Source organism: Seriola lalandi, unplaced genomic scaffold, assembly GCF_002814215.2.
Source record: "Seriola lalandi dorsalis isolate HSWRI2012SDOR001 ecotype SW California unplaced genomic scaffold, Sedor1 jcf7180002054854, whole genome shotgun sequence".
NCBI lineage: Eukaryota > Metazoa > Chordata > Actinopteri > Carangiformes > Carangidae > Seriola > Seriola lalandi.
In genome coordinates, this window is record NW_019525407.1 from 173,267 (window position 1) to 193,980 (window position 20,714).

The window sequence follows — 20,714 nt, forward strand, 5'->3', positions numbered from 1 at the left end:
TACTGGTTGTAGAGAAGAGGTCTAAAACTCAAATCTACAGTCATAAAATAGAAAAGAATTAAATACAAAGACGTGATATTCCTGGTGTTGTTGATTAGGTGTGTGTTTTGTGTAGCACAACATGACTAATATATGAAAATGCCACCATGAACAAATTAGATATAAAAAATAACACTGTTAATAAAGAATATTGGCAAACTGCAAAACTACAGTGGTTGAGGTATCATTTATTAAATTTACAGTTTTGAGTATAATCTACTTAATGTTATTCAGCATTTTAATGTGAGCACAAACGATGAGAGTACTAGTTGTGCTTCTGATGCAATACCCTAGCGGAGGAATCAAACCTACACGAACAGGACGGCGGAAGTTTGCCTTGTTGCCTAGATACGAGCGCGGAGGGTGGCGCATTCAATAGTCCTTCTGTGAATGAAACTGGCTTTTGATAGGCGACATTGTGGCTCTACATAGTATGTGTCATCAAGGAATGACCTTCCTTCTGTTTGAGCCCGAATGTCGCCGGTTTCCTTGACGTTGTTGAAGAAGGACTGAATGTGGAAACAGCGCCATTTCTGTCGGCGTCCATGATACGCGATGCTACCGCAGCGGATTCCAGAGCTCAAGCTCGGAACGGCAGCGGGAGAGAAATAGCCGCTCCCCTTTCGCTGCTTCTCTCTACTTCAGCCCACGGCAGGTAAGTAAACTTGTGAGCTGAATGGGAGTTTTCTTTTCGCACTGTGGTGTTTTTGTCCGCGTTTAGTGTCCCATGTTTAGCCAGCTTACTCTTTCGCTGTATGACGATATGGCGCACATTTTTGAAGGGAAAACGTCTGACAGTCCTCTAGTAGTCTGCCGGGGCAGCCGCTCCTCCTCCCCCTCGGTCACAACAACAAGCGTACGTGAAAGATAACGTTGGTTTGAAATAGAATCAAACATCTTAGCTGTATTGTAATATACTTTGGGCTATTTTGTGTGCTATGCTTCCAACTGAAACTTTAGACTTGGCCTAACGTTAGCGCGTTGCCGTTTGCTACGCTGGCTAACTATTTAATGGGGAACCGTCGGGCTTTAATGTCACCGTATAGAAGCAGCCTCCGTTCACCTGCCCGACACATACCAAACTAACCTTAGTCTTCGTTGGGACGGGGAGACATTTTGATCAAACTAATTAAACTGAAATGTATCCCGTCTCACCTGGATGATGCGTCCTAGGTAATCGTAAACATAATAATAAACTGTCTTGACAGAGGACGGGGAGCTGTCGGCAGCTAACTTGGCTAACTTAGCTCATTAGCTAAAGGTCGGTGGTCCAGCTAACCTTGCTGCTTGACTGCCAAGTGACGCTAGCTAACCGGAGTTAATACCACAAGTCAGTGAAACATTGGTTGACACTTCGGCTGTTACCAAGTCGCCGGTTCTATGACATATTAACATATTAATGACACCAATACTTAATCTCTGACATCGTTTATAGCCCAGCAATGTAGCATTAATGTCAGCAAATCATCAGTATCTGCACGCACGAAGTTACAATACACCAAAAGTAGGTTAATCGTTAGTTAAGTCTGCTTTAACGGCATTATTTTGTTCCTTTCCATGTCGGTTAAATTGCCTTTTAATCATGGATTGTAGAATAAAGTTGGTATGTGGATAATGCAGTCAGGAGCTAGCTGCCGGGGCTAGTATTTATACAAGAAACAGCTGGGTTGTAGACACTGGTCAGCCATATTTAGCTACGATCGATAAAGCTAGCAAACGTTTCAGTTGTTGTCAATCTGCATTTATTTAACTGACACAATGTTATTTTGTGTAGCGGCGCTGACTGCCGACATGGTATGGTTGCATACTGCAAAGCTTCTTATCTTGCCCTTTTGACGTCTCTAACGGGCAACCTATAATATGCCACTGTTGAGTGACTACTGGGCCAGCCAATCAAATCGGTGCAGCCTCCATTTGCTCTTCGCGTCGGTTCTCTAATCCACTGCTGCCATATGAAACACATGAACTTGACAGCAAGCGATTCCCACACAGTTACACTCAGTTGCTTGTCAGTTGTTTTGTCATGGACTCTAATCCGGTACATTTTTAGTTCCATTACTCACAATTGAAACTATACAGCTTTTGTTTTTTGCGATTGTAGTGGAGGTAATGATAAAAATAATGATAATAAGTAAGGTGGTGCTTCCTGTCTTAGAGGTATTACAAAACCTCGCTTTCATTTAGGCATTTCAGAAAGATGTTGTCACTGGTCATGACCACTTCTCCTGTCATTTGTTGAGTTAGATTGCATTTATTAAACATTACACCTATAGAATGGAATAACTTCGGTGTTTGAGATACATCCGCATTAATGTAAGTGAGTCCAGTCTAGTGAGTTTAAACCCTAGCCTGTCTTAGAGCTTGGTACTGTGGAGTCTCAGTTATTATTACTAACCTGTTTATCACTTTAAAGCAGCGTATCTTTATTTTTATTTTAATATTTGTTTGCTCTGTTTCAGGTTGTGCCGATGAAGTGAGAATAGCCCCAAAATGGACCCCTGCAACTGAGACGCAAACACATCTTGTGTTTTGCTCAGCAGCTGAGATCATCAGCAGCATAAGCCATGCCTGACGAGTAAAATCCCCTCTTTTGCTCAAAGCAATAAAAAAAAGAAAAAAAAAACCTACTACATGCCTCCACATGTAGAGCCCCTTCAGTGCATCCTGCTGGAGTGACTGCCCCCTCTTCCAGATAGGTTCTGCCTCATCCTCTCTCCATACCCTTCTCCGCCAACCACCCATAACTACCCATCACAATGCCGCTCCACCTGAGAATGGCCAACACCTGAGGTCCCATGCGTCCAGTGAGCACCGATTCAGACGGTCCTGCTCCTCCTGAAAACCTCTCTTGCCCCTACCCCCTTGTGGGCCCCCTACCTGCCTCAGAGATGTCCCTGCTCCAGTCGCTGGGGCCAGTACAAAGCTGGCTTGGCCAGGAGCTTGAGAAGTGCGGGATTGATGCCATGATTTACACCCGCTATGTCCTCAGCCTTCTCCTGCATGACAGTTATGACTACGACCTGCAGGACCAGGTGCCTTCTTACTACCTTTAAAAAAATATTTCTTGTCAATTCAAACAGCTTATAAAATAATTATTTGTCTTTGTTTGTGCAGTGTATTGTCATCTGAATGGGTAGTGACTTTTATTCAGGAGAGGAAGTTTGTGTTGTGAATATAATGACATTGTTATAGGAAGATATCAATTTACCGCAACAAGTTAACAATGGGGTTTTTCTTTCATGCCATGGCACTTGTACCGTTGACTAATTCCTCCTTTGATTTCTGTCATTTGCCATTGCATTTGCTGATATGCAATCTGCTGTTTGTGTGCAGATTGTTATGGTACATAAGACTGTATAGAAATGTTAATACATGTTTTTAATATGCATATGTAGTATAGTATATAATATGTATAATCTTTATATGCTTTGCCTATTTCCATGTTACTGTTTATCATTGGTTTGTCCTCTGTGACTGACAGGAAAATGACATCTTCTTGGGCTGGGAGAAGGGAGCTGGGAAGAAATGGGGTAAGAGTAAGAAGAAAGGAGGGACTGACCTGAGTCTTGAGGAAATGAAGAAACAAGCTGCTGTGCAATGCCTCCGCTCCGCATCTGATGAAGTAAGTATTGTTCTGCCTGATTGTTGTAATCCTGTGGTTCTAATTGTGTTTGAGGAGTGGTCAAATTATCCTTTATTTTTCTGTGATGTAAAGTAATCACTGTTGGAATCGCTTTCGGTTTGCTGGAATGCAAACCATTTATTACTCATGCTCAAGCAGGAAATGTTTGACCTGCCTCGTTACATCCGCCAAAGAGGTTATGTTTTCACCCATGTCTGTTTGTTGGTTTGTTTGTCAGCAGGATTATGCAAAAACTACTGAACCGATATGCACCAAACTTGGTGGAGGGATGAGGCATGGGTCAGGGAAGAACCTGTCCAATTTTGGTGCTGATGTGGTTAAAGGGACGGAGGGGCGCTTTCCTTAACATTGCGAGGGTGTTTTTCGTCACTTTCGTCAAATTCTCAGACGTATTTATAGTGTTGAGATCTATGACTTTGTACAGTTTGACGCAGGTCCAGATTATATCTAGGATTGTTTGGCCTTGACAGAGTTATGCTCTCTACTTAGTGCCATTCTAATAATTTATGAAACTTTTGAATGAAAAGTGTGAAAAGCATTCTGAATAGAGAAGGCATGAGGGTGTAATTTGTCTAATAATGTCAGGAATCTGTTACTGTAGTACTCCTTGTTGCTTGTTAAAGTGCAGTCATGCAGATATTAATTGCATGAATCACGTGAATAGTCGGTGAATAAAGCCTTGTCAATGTGGGAGGCTAAAGCATTGAACAAGGGGAGATCTTTATTGTAAATGCAATGTCACTTTATTTGGCTGGGTGGCCACACCTTCAGTTAGTCTTCATCAGAAAGGTTATGTTAAGGTCAGCAGTTCAAAGTTCTTCGTTGACATAAAACAATGCTGTCCTTACTTACAATCCATGACCTTCAGTGGAATGGCATTTGTGTGAAAGTATCTTTTCCTGAAGTATAGATTGTATTTTATGCCTCTTCTGAGTGAAAAAGCTACAGAGATTTGCTGACATTTTTTTTCTGTCCAGCAGTAGTATGGAAGGTGTGCTTTAGTTGGGAGTGACACAAAGCTTGGGGGGAGGGTAGGGGGAATGGTCTGCAAGGCAAGAGGAGGAGTGTTGAGCTCTTCTCTGGGGACTGGACTCTGCGGTCTATTTTTTAACCAGAACACGCTGCACGGGATTGCAGCAGTGAGCAGCAGACTCGGTCGGCTGTCAGCTGACTGGCATTAGCACAATGATGCAAGAGGAAACGCAGGGCAGGAGAAAACCTTGCTTTGCCTTTCATGAGGTGGCATGGTAAGGAATAATATTTTCTAGAAGAGTGAACAGGAAATGAGTGAGCTAAAAAGTGTGGCAGGACTCGGACTGTGGAGCAGCTATGTTGTGATTTGTTTGAGCCATTTATCTGACAGTGCCTGTTTGGTTTAAGCTAGCATTTTAACTTGGTTGTGTTGTTTATTTCAAACCCTTGTTTATTTGTTTTTCATAAATCACATTGCTCAATTTGAGAAGGCAGTAAGCCAAACATGATAAGTAGTAAATGTTCATTGTTTCGGAACATTGTGAGGTAATCACTTATGCTATTGCCTAGCCTTTTATTTTTCTTTTATTCTTTTCTTTTCTTTTTTTTTCTTTTGGAAACCATTTCTGCACTATACCTAAATATAGCACAGTCATCGCCAAGCATGCCAAAGCTCTCACAAGTCAGCTGGTTTGACTTGTGTCAACCCCGTGCCTTTCATTCTTTGTTTTGAGTCACATATGTGGTAAAAGTAGCTGTTGGAAACTCTGCATTCTCACCTAAGGCTCTTGAAATACAATTCTTTGGTGTTTATGTCAGGGCTTGTTTGTTTTTTTTTTTGTCTTCTCTGAACATGATGTTGATTGACTTAATCATCAATCAGTTTTCAGATTTTCAAATTACATTTCATTCCCATTTCTGGGCATATAACCTTCACCAAACATGTTTATATGTCAGTGTGCTAAGACCAATTGTAATTATTTTTCAAGCTCAATTTTACAAATGGAAAAATGTGTGACTCAAAAATCTGTCGTTTGTCGTGTTCTTTTGTGCAGAACTCTGGAATTGAGAGCCTGGTTGAAGAGCTTTGCTCTAAACTTAAGGACATCCAAAACAAACAGAAAGGTTTGGTTTACTCCCTTAACTAACAAATTCAGAACCTTTTTTGATTAAATAAATAAATACATAAAGTTGAGTAATGGCTGTTCTGATATGATGTTGTATTCTTTAATGTCTTTTACAGAGGAAAAACAGATTCAAAAGAAATCTGATGGCTCTCAGTCTCCAGAGCGAGCTGAGTCCCCCTCTTCAAAGGACCAGGTGGAAATGTAAGCTATATCAATGTGGACATGGTGAACCTATGTGTTTTTGTGTTTACAAAAAGTAGCTGCAAAACACACCCACACTTGTTTATTTGAATGATTCTGCTGTGAATGCATTAAAATCTACTTTTCTGTCTTGTCTGTTGTGACTGCAGGTATTATGAAGCCTTTCCTCCTTTGTCAGAGAAACCTGTTTGTCTCCAAGAGATCATGACGGTGTGGAACAAGGCTAAGGCCTGCACATACTCAAGTTCATCATCCTCTGCAGCCCCACAGACGAGCACAGACACCTCTTCCCCAAAAGATTGCAACAGTGAAGGTGAGGCTGCAAAGGAGCGAAACCTCGAGGCATGTGGTACCATCACTACCGTGACCAACGAAAGAGGCCAGCCACGACGAAGCAAGAGGGAGAAAGAAAACCGATACCATGGTGGCGCAGCAGCGGAGGAGAAATCTACCGTCCACTCCAAGAGACAGACCAGACACAGATCTGAGGGCAAACACAGACCCAGATCCTGGTCGTCTGGCTCTAGTGAGGCAGGCTCCAGCTCAAGCGGGAACCAGGGTGACATTAAGTCATCCAGAAGCAAGGCAGTTAGAATAAGGCACAAATCCAGAGAGGCTGCAAAGAATAAGAGAATACGCAACAGTGGGCAGGTGAAGCTACAGGTGAAAGTAATGGACAAAGAAGAGCGAAGACACACAGGAGGGAGCAGTAGCAGCGCTACTGGAGGTGCTGCCAAACAACCACAGCTTTACAAAAAGGGGAAGAGACCGCTCAAGGAGATTCATAAAGATCCAGGCTGGGTGGAAGCAAAAGAGTCCGGAGTTGAGGCCAGAAACAAAAAGGAATATATGGAGGAGCCACTTTGGTACACTGAGCCCATCACAGAGTATTTTGTACCTTTCAGCAGCAGACAAAGCAAGCTGGAAACAAAATATCGAAGCAAGATAGACTCTTCGGATGGCTTCGCCTTGTCAACTGACATCGAGAGGCTGTCGGAGGGAATCCAGGGAATCTGCATTGCCAATGAGAGCTACCAGAGGGCATACCTAGCAGCAGGCTCGTTCGTGGATGGGCACTTTGTGGAAGGGCCTGGTGAAACAGAGGATGAAACTGCTGAACTCACTGGGACCTCAAGCTGCCCTCAGCCAGAGGATAGTAGAGATTTAGATGACAAGCATCTGTCTGAATTCACTCACTTCTATGAAGTTGATATTTATCAATCCATATTGGATACTAGTGCCTCAGACTCGATACAAGAGAGTCGGATCTTAAGCATGATTCGACAAAAAAGCAAAGAGCAAAGAGACGTTGAGGCAGAATGTTGTTTAGTGTTAGATGGCCTTGAGCAGCAAGGGAAAAGTGCAATACGGGCAGACTCACAGGAAGCTTCGGGATCTGTTGGATTCTTAATGGAGGATCTTGAAAACATGGCTCAAGTTTGGGGATGTTATTCACCATCTACTTCAGAAGATATAGATGGAGAAAGCTTCATAGGAGACTCTCCCATTCGGCTTTCCCCCCTCCTTGATAGTGTTTCATTCACCCTGAGCAAGCTATCTGGAAATCTGGAGGAGCCACCTGTCCCTGAGGCCACCAGTGAACCATCTGGTTTGAACTCATCCTGCTTCTCTCTTTTTGAGCTGCAGTATGACAGCCCCACTTTTCCTTTTCCCCGTGACTCACTCACCCACGGTCACGAAAACAACACAGACGTCTGTAGCTGTCTCGACCCACATTCTAATAAACAGTCTCGTTTGCTAATATGGACCAAAAATAGTGCCTTTGACGAAACTGAACACTGTTCTAACCTTTCAACGCGAACTTGCAGTCCGTGGTCACATTCAGAGGAGACGCGTTCAGACAACGAACAAGGAAATGCTCCCACAGAAGATGCTGCTCAAATTGGCAATGAAGAGATTGATTGTATAATCCCTCCTCTCTCTAGTACATATCTAGAGGATGAAATCTTGGATTTTTTGCAAGATGGGACTGGACGAAAGTGTGAGGAGGTCAGTGTTAGCACAGCATCCAATCAGACCTTCACCAAAAAATCTAAATTGGAGTCCATTTGTGGTATAGCATTAGAGGAGGATGAGAGTAAACAGTACAGCACTGGCATGTTTTCGGACAACACAAACCAACAGAGTGATGATTACAGCTCAGGGATAATAAAGGACATTTGGACTGCAATCAGAGATGGCAAATCTGTAATGTCAAGGCAAGGAGCAGAAAAACCAAGCGAGGGGCTGTTCTCAGATGAGTCAGGCAGTTACTGCTGCAGCTGTCCGGAGGTGCAGGCAAAAGGACTTCCAATTCAGGGACCTCAGAAAAAAGCAGTGCAACGGTCAGAGTATCACCTTTGGGAAGGCAAGAAAGAAGAACAGGACTTAGCCAAAAACAAACTCTCCAAGGTAGATGGTGCTGGGGATTACATGACTCCGTCCAAGCCCTGGGACTTGAACTCTGACAAGGAGAGTACATCATTCATCCTAGGAGGGGTGTATGGAGAGTTGAAGACACTAAGCGGTGATAAAAATTGGGCTGTTGTGCCGCCAAGTGACACCCAAGATAGCCTGCTACAGTGTGCTGCCGCAGCTGCATCTGCTTCTAGCTCTGACATGCTCACCATCACTGGCACAGATGTTTTCATGAACACGAGCAGCTGCTTCGCCCCTGGGCACAGGCCCCTGTGGAGGCCTCTTGTGTCCTTTGGGCAGAGTGACCAGGCCATTAAAGGAGGTGGAGATGGATTGAATAAGGGATTTTCTTTCATCTTCCATGAAGATTTGCTTGGATCTTACGGAGGCTTGCATAGTGAGGAGCAAGGTTTAGAATACCCGTTCGCATCCTTCAACCTAAACAATCCCTTCTCTCAAGTCCTCCATGTTGAGTGTTCTTTTGAGCCTGAGGACATGGCTTCTTTCAGTCCAGGTTTCAAGCCCAAATCTATTCTTTGCTCGGACTCAGAGAATGAAACCTTCCACCCACGAATATATGGCATCAACCGGACGCAGTATAGGGCCATTCGCATTTCCCCCAGGACTCATTTCCGACCAATTTCAGCTTCAGAGTTGTCTCCTGGAGGAGTAAGTGATTCAGAGGCTGAGACTGACAAAGAGGAGATGAGTTTTCCCGTCCTGGCGCCAGTGGACGTCTTTGATGATCCTCAGGCAGACCTCAAACCTCTGGAGGAGGATGCAGAATGTGAGGGCCCTTATTATGGGAAGTCAGAACTGGAATCTGGTAAATTTTTACCCAGATTAAAGAAGTCTGGCATGGAGAAGAGTGCCCAGACTTCTCTGGATTCACAGGAGGGCTCCAGTGCCCTCCTGCCAATCGCTGAGCAAGAGATTTGCTTAGACTGCAAAACGGCAGCAGCTGCATCAACTGCAGGTGGACAGACGGACGTCTCAGTCGCCAAGATTCAAAAAGAGGAATCTTCAGGAGAGAAACAGTCCTGTTTATGTGCACCAGCAGGTCAGATCCCTAAGTATGGGATTGCTTATGACTTTGTTGGAGATGTGCCAGAGGTGAGGGTTTCTTTGAAATTATTTCCTAAGATTATCAGTGTGTTGTCATCAGTAACAAAAATATAGACCTAACCATACAGTATTTCATAATCTGACATCAGCTGTTGTCAGGTTCCACCTGTGATGTCTCAGGCAGCTGTTTACCGAAACACACTAACCACTTCTCATTTGTCTCGTTTAGTTCCCTCTGTTAAATATAAGTGGACAGGGAGGAACTGGCAACCAGCAAGATGAGTGCTGGTGGCAGAACACACTCTATTCACCCCTTTTCCCTGGCTCTCAGTGTACAGGTAAATGTGTTAAGAAAAAGCCTTTAAATTATTAAATTAAGCAATTTAAAATTTTTACCATTTCATTCACATCACATCAAACCACTGACAGTTCATGCTTTTGTCATTATTTTTATTTCAAATTAAGAGACTATTAGTATCACACTCACATTTGTATTAGGGGTAAAAGTAATTAGTTAACATACAACTTACTAAACACAATTAATTGTACATATATGGTCCAACACAGAGTATGAGCTGAAAACTGTAGTTTGGAAGTGAGTCATCTTGCACCAGATGAACTCTGTTGAAGTCTGCACACAATATTTTTACTATTTGTGTTGGACAAAGAAAGTCTTAACTTGTTTTAACTTGTTACTTTACTGCTAGTTACCTACTTAAGCTCTAAAGTGCTGCTGTTGATTGGAAACTGTATGTCCAAATCTTGCCACAGATCCACACTGACACTCTGCTCTCCATAGATATTAAATAGTCTTACAGTGCCATATTACCAGAATAAATGTAATCTAAAGGACTACTTGTAATAATGAAAGTATTTAATCACAGCTACAAGGCAATACTGTAACCTGAACTCATCAACAGTTGAAATTACCAACACATAATACAGCAATAACAGCAATTGTCTAAATATAAAGTCCTTAAACCGAAAGCACAACAGGGTGCTTGTTTAGGGCACAGAAAGCAAGGAAGCAAGGAAGGAAGTGAACATTTTTTTTTTCGTTTCCTCTGTTGGACCCAGAACATATCCAACCATGCAACAATATTTATGTGCTCTCTCATTTTCCTTGACTCTCGCTTAGCTGGCCACTGGAATACAGCAGCACCTTGTGGGATCTGGGTGTAGTCACACTCAAACAGTACAACAGGTGTATTAAGTGAACAGTGTAAATCTGTAACATAAGCTCAGAAAGAGTAGATCAGTGTGAAGTGACCCAAAATAAAATACATTTTATTGATTGTAAACCTTGATTTAAGAATGAATGGTCAGTCTTTGAGAGAGTGAATTCCTACTATGTTATATTGCGGTACATTAACAGTTTACAGATGAAGAAACTAGAAGAAACTGATGGATCGGCCAAATATTAAGCTCAGCTGCTGTCAAAATATTTAAGCCATCTAAACAGTACTGCCATTTTTGGTAACAGCTTCCAAAATCCCCTGAGTGAACATGGTAAAGACATTTGCTGTGGCAATCAAGCTGAAATTCCTAATTAGGTCACAGAAACTGAAGGGTCACAGTAAGGCAGCTCACAAACGATGAAACTCTAAAAATGCTCACAAACTGACACTAAGAGGTTGGTACTTTTTAGACCCTGTTCACTTTGAAAATTCAACAGATGCAGGAGGTAAAGGAAGCAACAGTGCAGTGATATTTAGCATGGATATTTCTATACGCAGCATTCTAACTTTTTTCTCTGTCTTCCCTCTCCAGGGAGCAGCAACATTTGAATACTCCAGTTTTGCAGAGGACGCTCGTCTTCGAGAGGAAACTTCCTCTCCTTTTGTGACTGGACCTCTACCAGCAAAGATTCAGGGTCATCTCAGAGCTGGAAAACCTAATGTAGGCTAATTTTCTGAGACACCCCTCCAAAACCCCGCACATAACCCTGCTGGTTTTCATTTACTAACTTAAATCCATGTGTAATCAACAATCAGATCAACAAAAAGTGAGTGAAAAATAGGAAAACTCAAAAAAACATATTCTGTCTTTGAGTGATGCCATGTGCGGACATGCATTTTAGGCATTTTAGAATTTGTTTCAGTTGATTCTTCTGTACACTGATCCTCATTCAAGTCTCACAGTTAGGTAGTAGGGACAATCTTTTGTTCTATCCTTGTCAGTTTTGTTCCCACCATTTTGCTTTTGAACTAGGTTACTGGTAGTTGGTGGTGTCTGAATGGTTGTGCATGTATGTTTGTCCAGCCAGTCTCACTCCTCTTTTTCTAGTTAAACCTAATGTTGTGTGAAACAACTGCTATCACATACTCTACTTTCCATCTTGTGTTCAGAAAGACATTATAACAGATGTTGAGATTTTTGAGTTGTGTAAGAATTTGAGAGTTTAATTTAAATAGTTTGTTTGGAAGACTTTCTGAATGTGAAGTAGAGAATGTGTGCAGCTTTCTTCTAAATATCCATGAATTCCCCATGTGTGAAAAGTTATCATAAATGAGTCTGATCTTTGAATGGTGATAGTCTTTCAAAAGCTAGCAGTAGACATAGTATGGTTTGTGAGGCTAAAATAAAAAATCCTTTAAAAATAACAATAAAAAAAGAAAAAAACAGGAAATCAAAAGGAGTTTTGTTGGCAAAAATACTAATAATCTACTTGAAATGCAATGCTGTAAAAGAATTGGGGAAAAAAACGAAAAAAAGTTTGTGTTCTGGGGTCAAGACCCATCATGAAAAGACATGACTACAGCCATTTCTGCAGACACCTGTGTTGCAATTGAATGAAACTTTTTTAAATTTTTTTTTGTAATTTCTATGGTACAGACTATTGGTGCTATAAGTATGTTCAAAAATCTTTTGGAGTTGCAGTTCCATTTTATGGCTGTGATAAGTAGATGGCAAAGCCTAGTTTTGTTTGTAGTCCAGACAGTCAGACTCCATGAATATATTTTTGCGAAAAATTGTGAAAAGAAGAAAAAAGTTTTGCCTGATTCTTTGCTTAATGTGGCTTGGTTTTTATTTTAAGGTAACCTCTTAGTTGTCAGGCCTGTAACAGCTGAAGCAGAAATACTTGCAGGTATTTAAATCTCACGTTTTTTTACACATCGTTTCAGTTCATTGTCTCCCAGCAGAAAGGACAAAATCAGCATTGAGTGATGTTAACTGTCCATGCTGCAACTAAACAAAATCTATAACAAAACAAGTGGCGGGGCAATGGTCAAACCAAAAAACATGGTTATAATTAAACTAAGGTACAAATGCTTTTTTTTTTTTTCCATGTGAGGTGTGTTTTTATTTTTTGGTTTACAATATATCTTGTTGAAATATTGAGTAATGTCTCACTGTGTGTGTCAGCATAGAACTTGTGAAGGCACTGGTTCAGAGTGAGTGTACTAGAACTTTATCTCAGAGAAATGTGAATATATGCAGACATATATTCACAAAAATATAAATGCATTAGTGCCCCACCAATTCGACACACCCTGAACAAAGTAGCTACGAAACCTTTGAGATGTTGTTTGCTGACCCTTCTCGTGACCTGTGCTTTGAAAATTACATTTAGTTAAAAGCGTCTGCAGATATATTTCCCTCTGATTTAACTCTATTTTTTCAAACAGGTTTTGAGGACAGTAGCAGGGTGACTTATTTGTCACATCATACCTTGAAACTGAAGCACAGATAACTAAAATCATCCTTCCATTAACGGGTAATTAAAAATATGTTATCAGAGTGAGCAGACTTGCTTTAAAGCAGTGTTGCAGGCGAAAGTGTCTCTATCGCGGGCATGGCTTTGGAAATGGCTTCCTCATTTGAAAATGCAAAGATTGTAAAGGCCCAAGATTTGTTCAATCCAATGCCACTTCAATTGAAAAAAGGACTCCCAAGTAGCTGAATGAAAGGTACTCAACTTCAGGGTCTTGTCACCTTTCTTTGACAGTCATCAGACACTCAGGAATTTTTTAATATAAGCATACTGCATAATCTACACTCAGACCCGTGACAGTGCATTGATGCATTAATGTAAAACCTTTCTTTGATTGTAGAGCAGTAATTATTGACAGGAGTTCTCTCCAAGCAAACCACAGAGGTGACTGTCATTAATTTAGAGCTATAGTTTTAGGGGGGGAAAAAAAAAAGAACTAAGCCATTGTAGATTGCATAAGCAATGCGGAGGGGAATTCAAAAGCCCTGAGTCCTATGCAATACCTTGGCGCATGTTAACATTCAACAGTTTATGGAGAAAAGTCATTCAGTTAATTTTGCATGTTGATTACTTTTGAGTGAGGGACACCTGAGAAAAAATAAACCATGGAATGTCTCTGAAAATGCAGCATGCAGACATCACTCTCCATCTTTTTATGTTGGGTTGAACAAAATATTTTGGTTTAAAAAATAAAAAAAAATGCGAGTGAGGTGATATCAATGATTGAAAGAGCGTGTGTGTGTGTGTGTGTGTGTGTGTGTGTGTGTGTGTGTGTGTGTGTGTGTGTGTGTGTGTGTGAGAGAGAGAGAGAATCTGTCAATGAATGTGTGCAAGAAGCTAACTTACATGAGAGTTGAAAGGAATGCATCACACCTTTCTCCATTTAATTCTTCCATTTTGATAGGCCGTGTTAAAAAAAAAATAAATAAAAACAAAATAAATAAAAACAAAAAACACTTATGAGAAAATGCATTCAGTGGGGGTATATGCATTTGGAGCGACATTGACAGGGTGGCTGATTTTCAGATGCATATCTAGCACTGAAAACTGAAAACGAGTTTTCCTCGTCTTTTCATTCCCACCCAGATGATGCTCCTTCACCCTCACCCTTCCTCTATGTTCCTAAATCCCATCTGTCCAGAGTAGCTGTGTTGTTCTAATTTCATGTACACCCTGAGTAAATTATTTTGTTTCATTGTGGATTTTCTTAACATCTAATAAAGGAATAAACCAAACCTCAGCCGATGAACTCCTCTGTCTTCTTTGTTTCTCTTTTGTTTTTGTTTTTTTTTTAGTGCACATGCAAAGGCGGTGACTGCTCAGACAGGAAGAACAGCTTTACTTATTAGCTACACAACCTCATGGTAACACTAGAGGGCAGGGTGAGGATGCTGTAGCAGAGACTGCTTCTTCATAACTTACAACACATATCGGTCTTTAGCCGTTTTCTTATTTTATTTGAAGGTGTATGCTTAATAATATTTTTGTGAAAGTTTGAAACATTTTAAGAAACATCCATTGGCATTAAGATATTTATATTGTGGGTTGTCACTGGAAACAAAAAGTGCTAAACACCAGTCAGGCTGATCAGTGTCTACTGTTTAGTGGACACTAGTACAGCCATCAAGTCACCATCACTTTTGCTTCATATAAGATATATCTATTTATAGTTATTTATATATGAGATTTATGTATATGTTACTAGTAGCTGTAGCCAAGTGATTATTCAAACAATAAACAAACAAACCTTGGAAATACATTTCCTTTCCTCATTTTGTATACTTACTACTTTTAAATAAATGTTTAATTTTGCTGGTCTCATTGTTTCATAAACATGTATTCTATATCTTTCTTAGTAGTCTTACTTTTTTAATAACCCATAAGGCACTCTGAACTGCATTCATTCATACAATGAACATACGAATTGATTGAATCTGATAAACAATATAATCAGGACGTTTAATACGGGTTTCAATCAATATGGCAACTTTACTACTCAATGTGAGAAGGGAGTTACACGAGGGTATTCAAGGTACAGCTATACAGAAAACACAATTTTGGAGCCTGAGAATAAGACAATCGATATTCTACAAGTAATATTACAACGTTTTTCACATGAACGACTATTATAAATCGTTATGTAATAAATTGTAGGTGTGGAGTTCACTTTTTGTACCAAAATGCCTCCATAATATGACTGTGCAGGAGCTCAGGTTGTTATGAGGTCGATTATTAATGCCTTCAGGTCCAGACAGGTGAATATATCGACGGTGAACATTCTTGACTCGATTACACCGCACTCTCGATACAAGTTTGTTTTAAAATGGCGGCGGAAGCGTCGACACAGGTACGAAATGTTTAGGATACCGGATAAACTTGCCAAATGTGCTCGGTCACATAACTCGTAATTGTTTTCTGCCTATTGATGCTGTGAAAGCAAAAGTAAAAACAAATGCCTCTCGTATTTGAACTTATTTTGTCTCCACTTGAGGAAGCGCTGGGAAAATGTGAGTTGGCGACAGCAGCAAGTGCACTTAGCGAGCAAATCCGGTTCGACGTGTTGTTTATGTTTACCAGCCGCCTTTCCTCCTTGAGTTGAATGTATGTGTCTGTCCCGGCAAATGGCCTCACACTAGTGCTTTTCTTGTGTGCACTAAGCTACGTTGAGGAGGCAGGAAGGAGGCGATGATGGTGCAGCAGTAGTAACAGCATCATCATGGACCGCTCCGGCCGGCGGATACCTGCCACCCACCTGTAGCATCAACCGGCAGCATGGCGAACACGACCCACGGCACCCAGGAGCGAAGAGACAGCCGCTGTGGTAGGTCACAGTGATGCGCTTTGTATTTATCACGGTTAACGCACATAACGCACAAAGTCAGCACTGATATTATTCGTGCTGTTCTCCCTGGTAACATTACAGGTCAAGCCAAACTGCATTTAAATTTTTTTTTAAGTTAAATGTGGCTTTGAATACCGTGCATTTACACAGTTAATAAACCATAATATTGAGCAATTGTGAATGATTTAATATCGGTCTAGAATTGGCACACATTTAATATGCAAAAGGCCGGTTGCTGAGATACAATTTAAACCTTAAACCACACAGTTAATGTACCTGACTCTTAACATTTTGCAGTCTTTAATTTGGTCAGAAGACAGTCTTTGTTTCAGCAGACATTTAAAGTTTCAAGCAGCATGTGCTGAGATAAAACTGAAACTTTAAAATCTAGTTAAAATGAGCTCAGTCTTCAATTCAGCATGTATTTAAATGAATAAGTTGCACTCGCTGAGTTAAAAAGGTGAATTTTAATCTACTTGGACGTGTCTATTTCTTACCACTGTCTTGCAAGGTGTTTGCTCATTTTACTCTATAGCTGAAAAAGTGCCGCTTAGAAATTTGAACTCTATCTCAACCACTCAGAAAACTACTTGAGCAATTTACAACTTTTCAGAATCTGTGATGTCAGCCAACCTAAGATGAAAGTGAAGGTGCGTTTCCTCATGCTGGCTATTGATAGTGATAACATGACTCACAACACAAGATTTGGGTGGGTGATTCAGTGAAGTAGACAGTAACAACACCCTTGTTGTTTTTCATGATTTAAAACAACAAGCACATGCATGCCTGTGTTGGTGTGGCCCTCACACGGTTAATTGCTTAATACTTGGTGATTAAAATCTTATGAGTGATGCTGCATTTTTATTTAAATATAATGCATTTCAGCTAAGGATGCCACTTTTTCACCAGTACATGGTGATAATAATAATAATAATAATAATAATAATAATAATAATAGTAATGAGTTTGTAAACAACCTGACATTTATTGTTGAGCTGTAGTTATACATTATTTCCCCACTGGCACAGGATCAAGCTGGGACAAAGTCTACCAGGCTCACATGACCACATGCAGGTCATGGTTTAGAGCTTGGGTAAGAATCTGACTTTGTGTGTCAACCATTTGGAAAACATTAGTCCCTCTGCTCGGGTTTGGACTTTTTATTTTACTTACCAAATTAGTTGTTTCACCATGCTCACAGTTACAGTAAATTAGTTATTGCGAAGTCCATTGTTCTTTATAAAAAGACAAGTGTGTGTGTGTGTGTGTGTGTGTGTGTGTGTGTTTTCAAAGCCCTTATTTGTCCTTGTTTTGTTGAAAAACAGAACACCTCCACATACAACTACAACTTAACTGCGATGTTTGAATGCTGTCGAATGGATCTGAAGTGTGTAACAGAAAGGGGAGGGAGTGTGTCTGTCCCTGAGAGTCAGGAGTTTAATTAATGCTGCTTGAGAGCTTAGACACTCTAGCTTTAGCTTAGCTTCCCAGCTGGTGTTAAAGCATGATGTAGCCCTGCTGGGGCCCTTTTCTCATTACATAGCAGAGTCCTGTTACAGCCTGGTTACTGTGGGATTAGTTTTCGCCTCTCAAGGCTCCCACGCCCATGTATTTAATGCCCTGATCTATTGGAAGAAACCTTTAATAATGTTTGCATTTAGTGAGGATGCAGTTGTCAATTTGTAGATTTTTTGGTTGATTGTGTAGTCTATGAAATATCAGAAAACCACAATCAGGGCAGATTAAGAGTGTCCCTGGAGCAAAAATGAGCTGTGGGTTCCTGTTTACCCTAACCTTTCTTCCACTTTCTCTGCATTGTATTACTTAGTAATTATAATTAGTTTGTGGTGACTTAAGCATACATTTATTTAAGCATATGCACTAAAATAAAGTGAACAATGAAGTGTTTAACTTTTAAAATGTACCTCAGAGGAGCCTGTAATATAATAATGCAGGTGTCACCTTATATCATTCCTCTGTGGTCCTCACAGTATTACCAGACAAATCAGCAATTACTCAAACAACCACAAACTAATTGCCAGATGGTGAACCCCCTGGTCCTGCTCTGCATGGTTGGTTATTATCCTTGATTACAATGCACCAGAGACCAAGAGGATGTCTTCAGATTACTTGTTTTGTCTGATCAACAGACAATATTCAGTTTACATTGATATAAAACAGAGAAACTGGACAGGACCAACATGGCATTTTTGGTTTATAAATGACGTCATAATAACTAATCAATCATCACAATGATTTTTGACGGCTGGTTTTAAGGCTCAGTTTCTGAATACAGGCTGTGTGCATTTCTCTGTGGACTGAGGCTTTGATACTTTCACAGTATTAATATAGAACCTAGACCTGATCTATAATCAAACTACACATGGACATCTACCTTTATACAATATGAGACCATATGTGAATATATGTTTGAAGCTGCACTGTTTACATCCATGTTTACAAGCTAGCAGTTTTCTTCTTCCTGGAATTTATGGGCATTTTGCTTGATTTCTTTCTGCGTTACAGCCACCAACTGTCCATCAGCGAAACTGATAGCAGCAATGTTTTACTGTGGATTTACAAAACATAAAGCAGTAAAAGGTATTGTCCAGAAATTTTTTTTTTGAAACACAAAAGTGAGATAGGAAGGTTGATCTCCTTTTGCAGGTCTGTCATTATTCTACGGGCCGTGATGGGTAAGAAGGTTGTACACTCGTGGGTCACACGTACGCGCCACTACAATTTCTTCAATCAATCAAGTTGAATTTTCACAGTAATATAACTTTTTATTTTTATAACTATTCTGGTAATCAAAACAGTTGTAAAAAATTGTTAAAATCAAACTAATTGAGTCTTATCTTCTTTTGAAGGTGTGTCTGGAGTAGCTATAGTGGAGAATGGCTCTGTAGTCAAAGATCCAACTGTCTCTGACCTCCAAGATCATACCAACTGCCACTGCCATGAATCCAGTTCAACCCCACAGAGTGAGCCCGTCCTGCCCACTTACAAGCCATCATGCTCCTCTACCCCCAACTACTACAGCAGCCCCCAGAAAAGCTACTCAGACCTGGACCAGGACAGCCACAGCTTCACTTCCCAGGACTCGGGTATCCCCACTCTGGAGATCAACCCTCCAGAGCCCATCATCCACAGCCACCAACGCTCAGGCGACGCAGGCCTCATCCTGGACGCCAATCATGATTCTCCTGCCACTTTACCTTTGGATGATGATCCCGCTAACAACACCATCCGCAAATCCTCCACCTTCCCCCGCAGCGGGTACGACTCCATCCGCCTCTTCAGCCCCGCCATCAGATTATCCGCCACCACGGGGATGGGTCTCGGGGGCGGAGCCTTAAACCGCAGCGATGACATCTCTGTGTGCAGTGTGTCCAGCATGAGCACTGAGCTGTCGGTCTCCAATGAAGACATCTTGGATTTCACAGTCACTTCTGACTCCAGCGCCATCGTCACCCTAGAAACAGACGACATCGGCGCTGCTCACTTCTCAGATGTGATGTTGTCGTCATCTCCAGGAAGAGACTTGTGGAGTCCTGTACGACCGTATCTGGGGTCAGGTGTCATGCAGCAGGAAGAAGATGGCAGGCAAAAGAAACTGGGACCCCTGGCAAGCTTATTCAACAGGTAAGTTCAGTTATGACAGAATATCTGTCTTAAAAGGATGAGGCAAATATTTCTACAGTTGTTTAGTAGGAGTCAAACTCGAAATGCAGTGCTTTGTGTTTTAATTATGCCTTGATCAATCAGTCTATTGGATTTGGCTCCACAATGATATGGCACTTTCATTGAGTCATCCGTACATTTCTTCCTATGTAATGTGACGGCAGCTTTACCTGCGTTTATCCACAACCTCAAGCTAGCACTGAGTGAGCAATGTGGTAACACTTTACTTCACTCTAACAGTAAGCAATTCTGTTGATATTTGAACTCGGCAGCAAAACGTCACCAAACAAACGACATGCCCAGAAACACAAAACATTAAGAAAGCAACAGACTAAAAACTTGTGAGAGTTTGTGTTTAGATAAGCTAAGCTAACAAGGAAGGTAAAGTTACCTGGCATAGCATTTCAAATTATGCATCCAACCAAATAAAGCCACTGTGCTAGCAAACTTTAAAACTGTTTTTAGGCTTTTGTGTCTATAAATCCCTTTGCAAGTTGTACGGACAAACACCATGCTAAAGAGCAAGCAATTAGAAAACAAACTGTCGTTAGAGTTGCTGCTGCCAAGTCAACATGCAGCGAGGATAAAAGTGACACACTGTATATTAATAAATACTTACTTATATGTGTGTACAACTACATTAGTGTGTTCTAAATAATTTTTTGAATGTTTATCTAGTGCATATAAATGCTAAATGGGAGGTTTGCAAATACAATCTGTTCCAAGAAATATGAAATATGACAGTTTTTAATATATGTTTTGCATTGGCCTTTGTTATCCTTTTGGGTATCTGTACATTCCACTGTCTGGATAAAACACAGGAAACAGCACATAGCTGTCCTTCATTTATGATTTAATAATACAAGAACATTGATTATATAACAAATGCCATGGTGCCATGAACTGTAGGCAGTCTGCCCTCTCTACTTCCTCTCATCAGACTGTGTTATTGCTTATGGTTGTTTTTCACATTTTCTTGGCCAAGACATCCTGTCCCCTCCCAGCTCT

General features: G+C 40.9%; 2 protein-coding genes across 5 annotated transcripts in view; both read left to right on the forward strand.

Moving 5' to 3' along the window:
- The first annotated feature begins 509 nt into the window (after positions 1-509).
- On the forward strand, positions 510-14,420 carry kiaa0232 (KIAA0232 ortholog). Of its 2 annotated transcripts, XM_023427154.2 has the most exons (8): positions 510-694; positions 2,499-3,071; positions 3,521-3,661; positions 5,710-5,779; positions 5,898-5,982; positions 6,132-9,513; positions 9,695-9,803; positions 11,236-14,420. In XM_023427154.2, the coding sequence occupies exons 2-8, from the start codon at positions 2,835-2,837 to the stop codon at positions 11,250-11,252; spliced, it is 4,041 nt and encodes a 1,346-aa protein (XP_023282922.1). In that variant the 5' UTR covers positions 510-694; positions 2,499-2,834; the 3' UTR covers positions 11,253-14,420. The 2 variants fall into 2 exon arrangements, with proteins under 2 accessions (XP_023282922.1, XP_023282923.1); XM_023427155.2 differs by lacking the exons at positions 510-694; positions 2,499-3,071; positions 3,521-3,661 and adding an exon at positions 4,806-4,929.
- Positions 14,421-15,430: 1,010 nt separating this feature from the next.
- The window catches only part of tbc1d14 (TBC1 domain family, member 14), a 43,306-nt gene continuing 38,022 nt past the window's right edge, over positions 15,431-20,714 (forward strand). For 2 of the 3 annotated variants that reach the window (XM_023427167.2, XM_023427170.2), the window contains exons 1-3: positions 15,431-15,527; positions 15,839-16,001; positions 18,893-19,667. In XM_023427167.2, the coding sequence (XP_023282935.1) occupies positions 15,953-16,001; positions 18,893-19,667 (824 nt within the window). In that variant the 5' untranslated portion in view covers positions 15,431-15,527; positions 15,839-15,952. Of the gene's footprint in view, positions 15,528-15,548; positions 15,688-15,838; positions 16,002-18,892; positions 19,668-20,714 lie in introns of those variants that run through there. The other variant, XM_023427169.2, reaches the window with a different exon arrangement.

What these genes read in the sequence shown, in the direction of transcription:
- kiaa0232 (XM_023427154.2), top strand. Translation starts at nt 2,835, where the DNA reads ATGCGTCCAGTGAGCACCGATTCAGACGGTCCTGCTCCTCCTGAAAAC. An exon ending in CATCCAAAACAAACAGAAAG is followed by an intron (nt 5,780 to 5,897) that starts GTTTGGTTTACT and finishes TGTCTTTTACAG; the next exon opens with AGGAAAAACAGATTCAAAAG. An exon ending in TTGTTGGAGATGTGCCAGAG is followed by an intron (nt 9,514 to 9,694) that starts GTGAGGGTTTCT and finishes TGTCTCGTTTAG; the next exon opens with TTCCCTCTGTTAAATATAAG.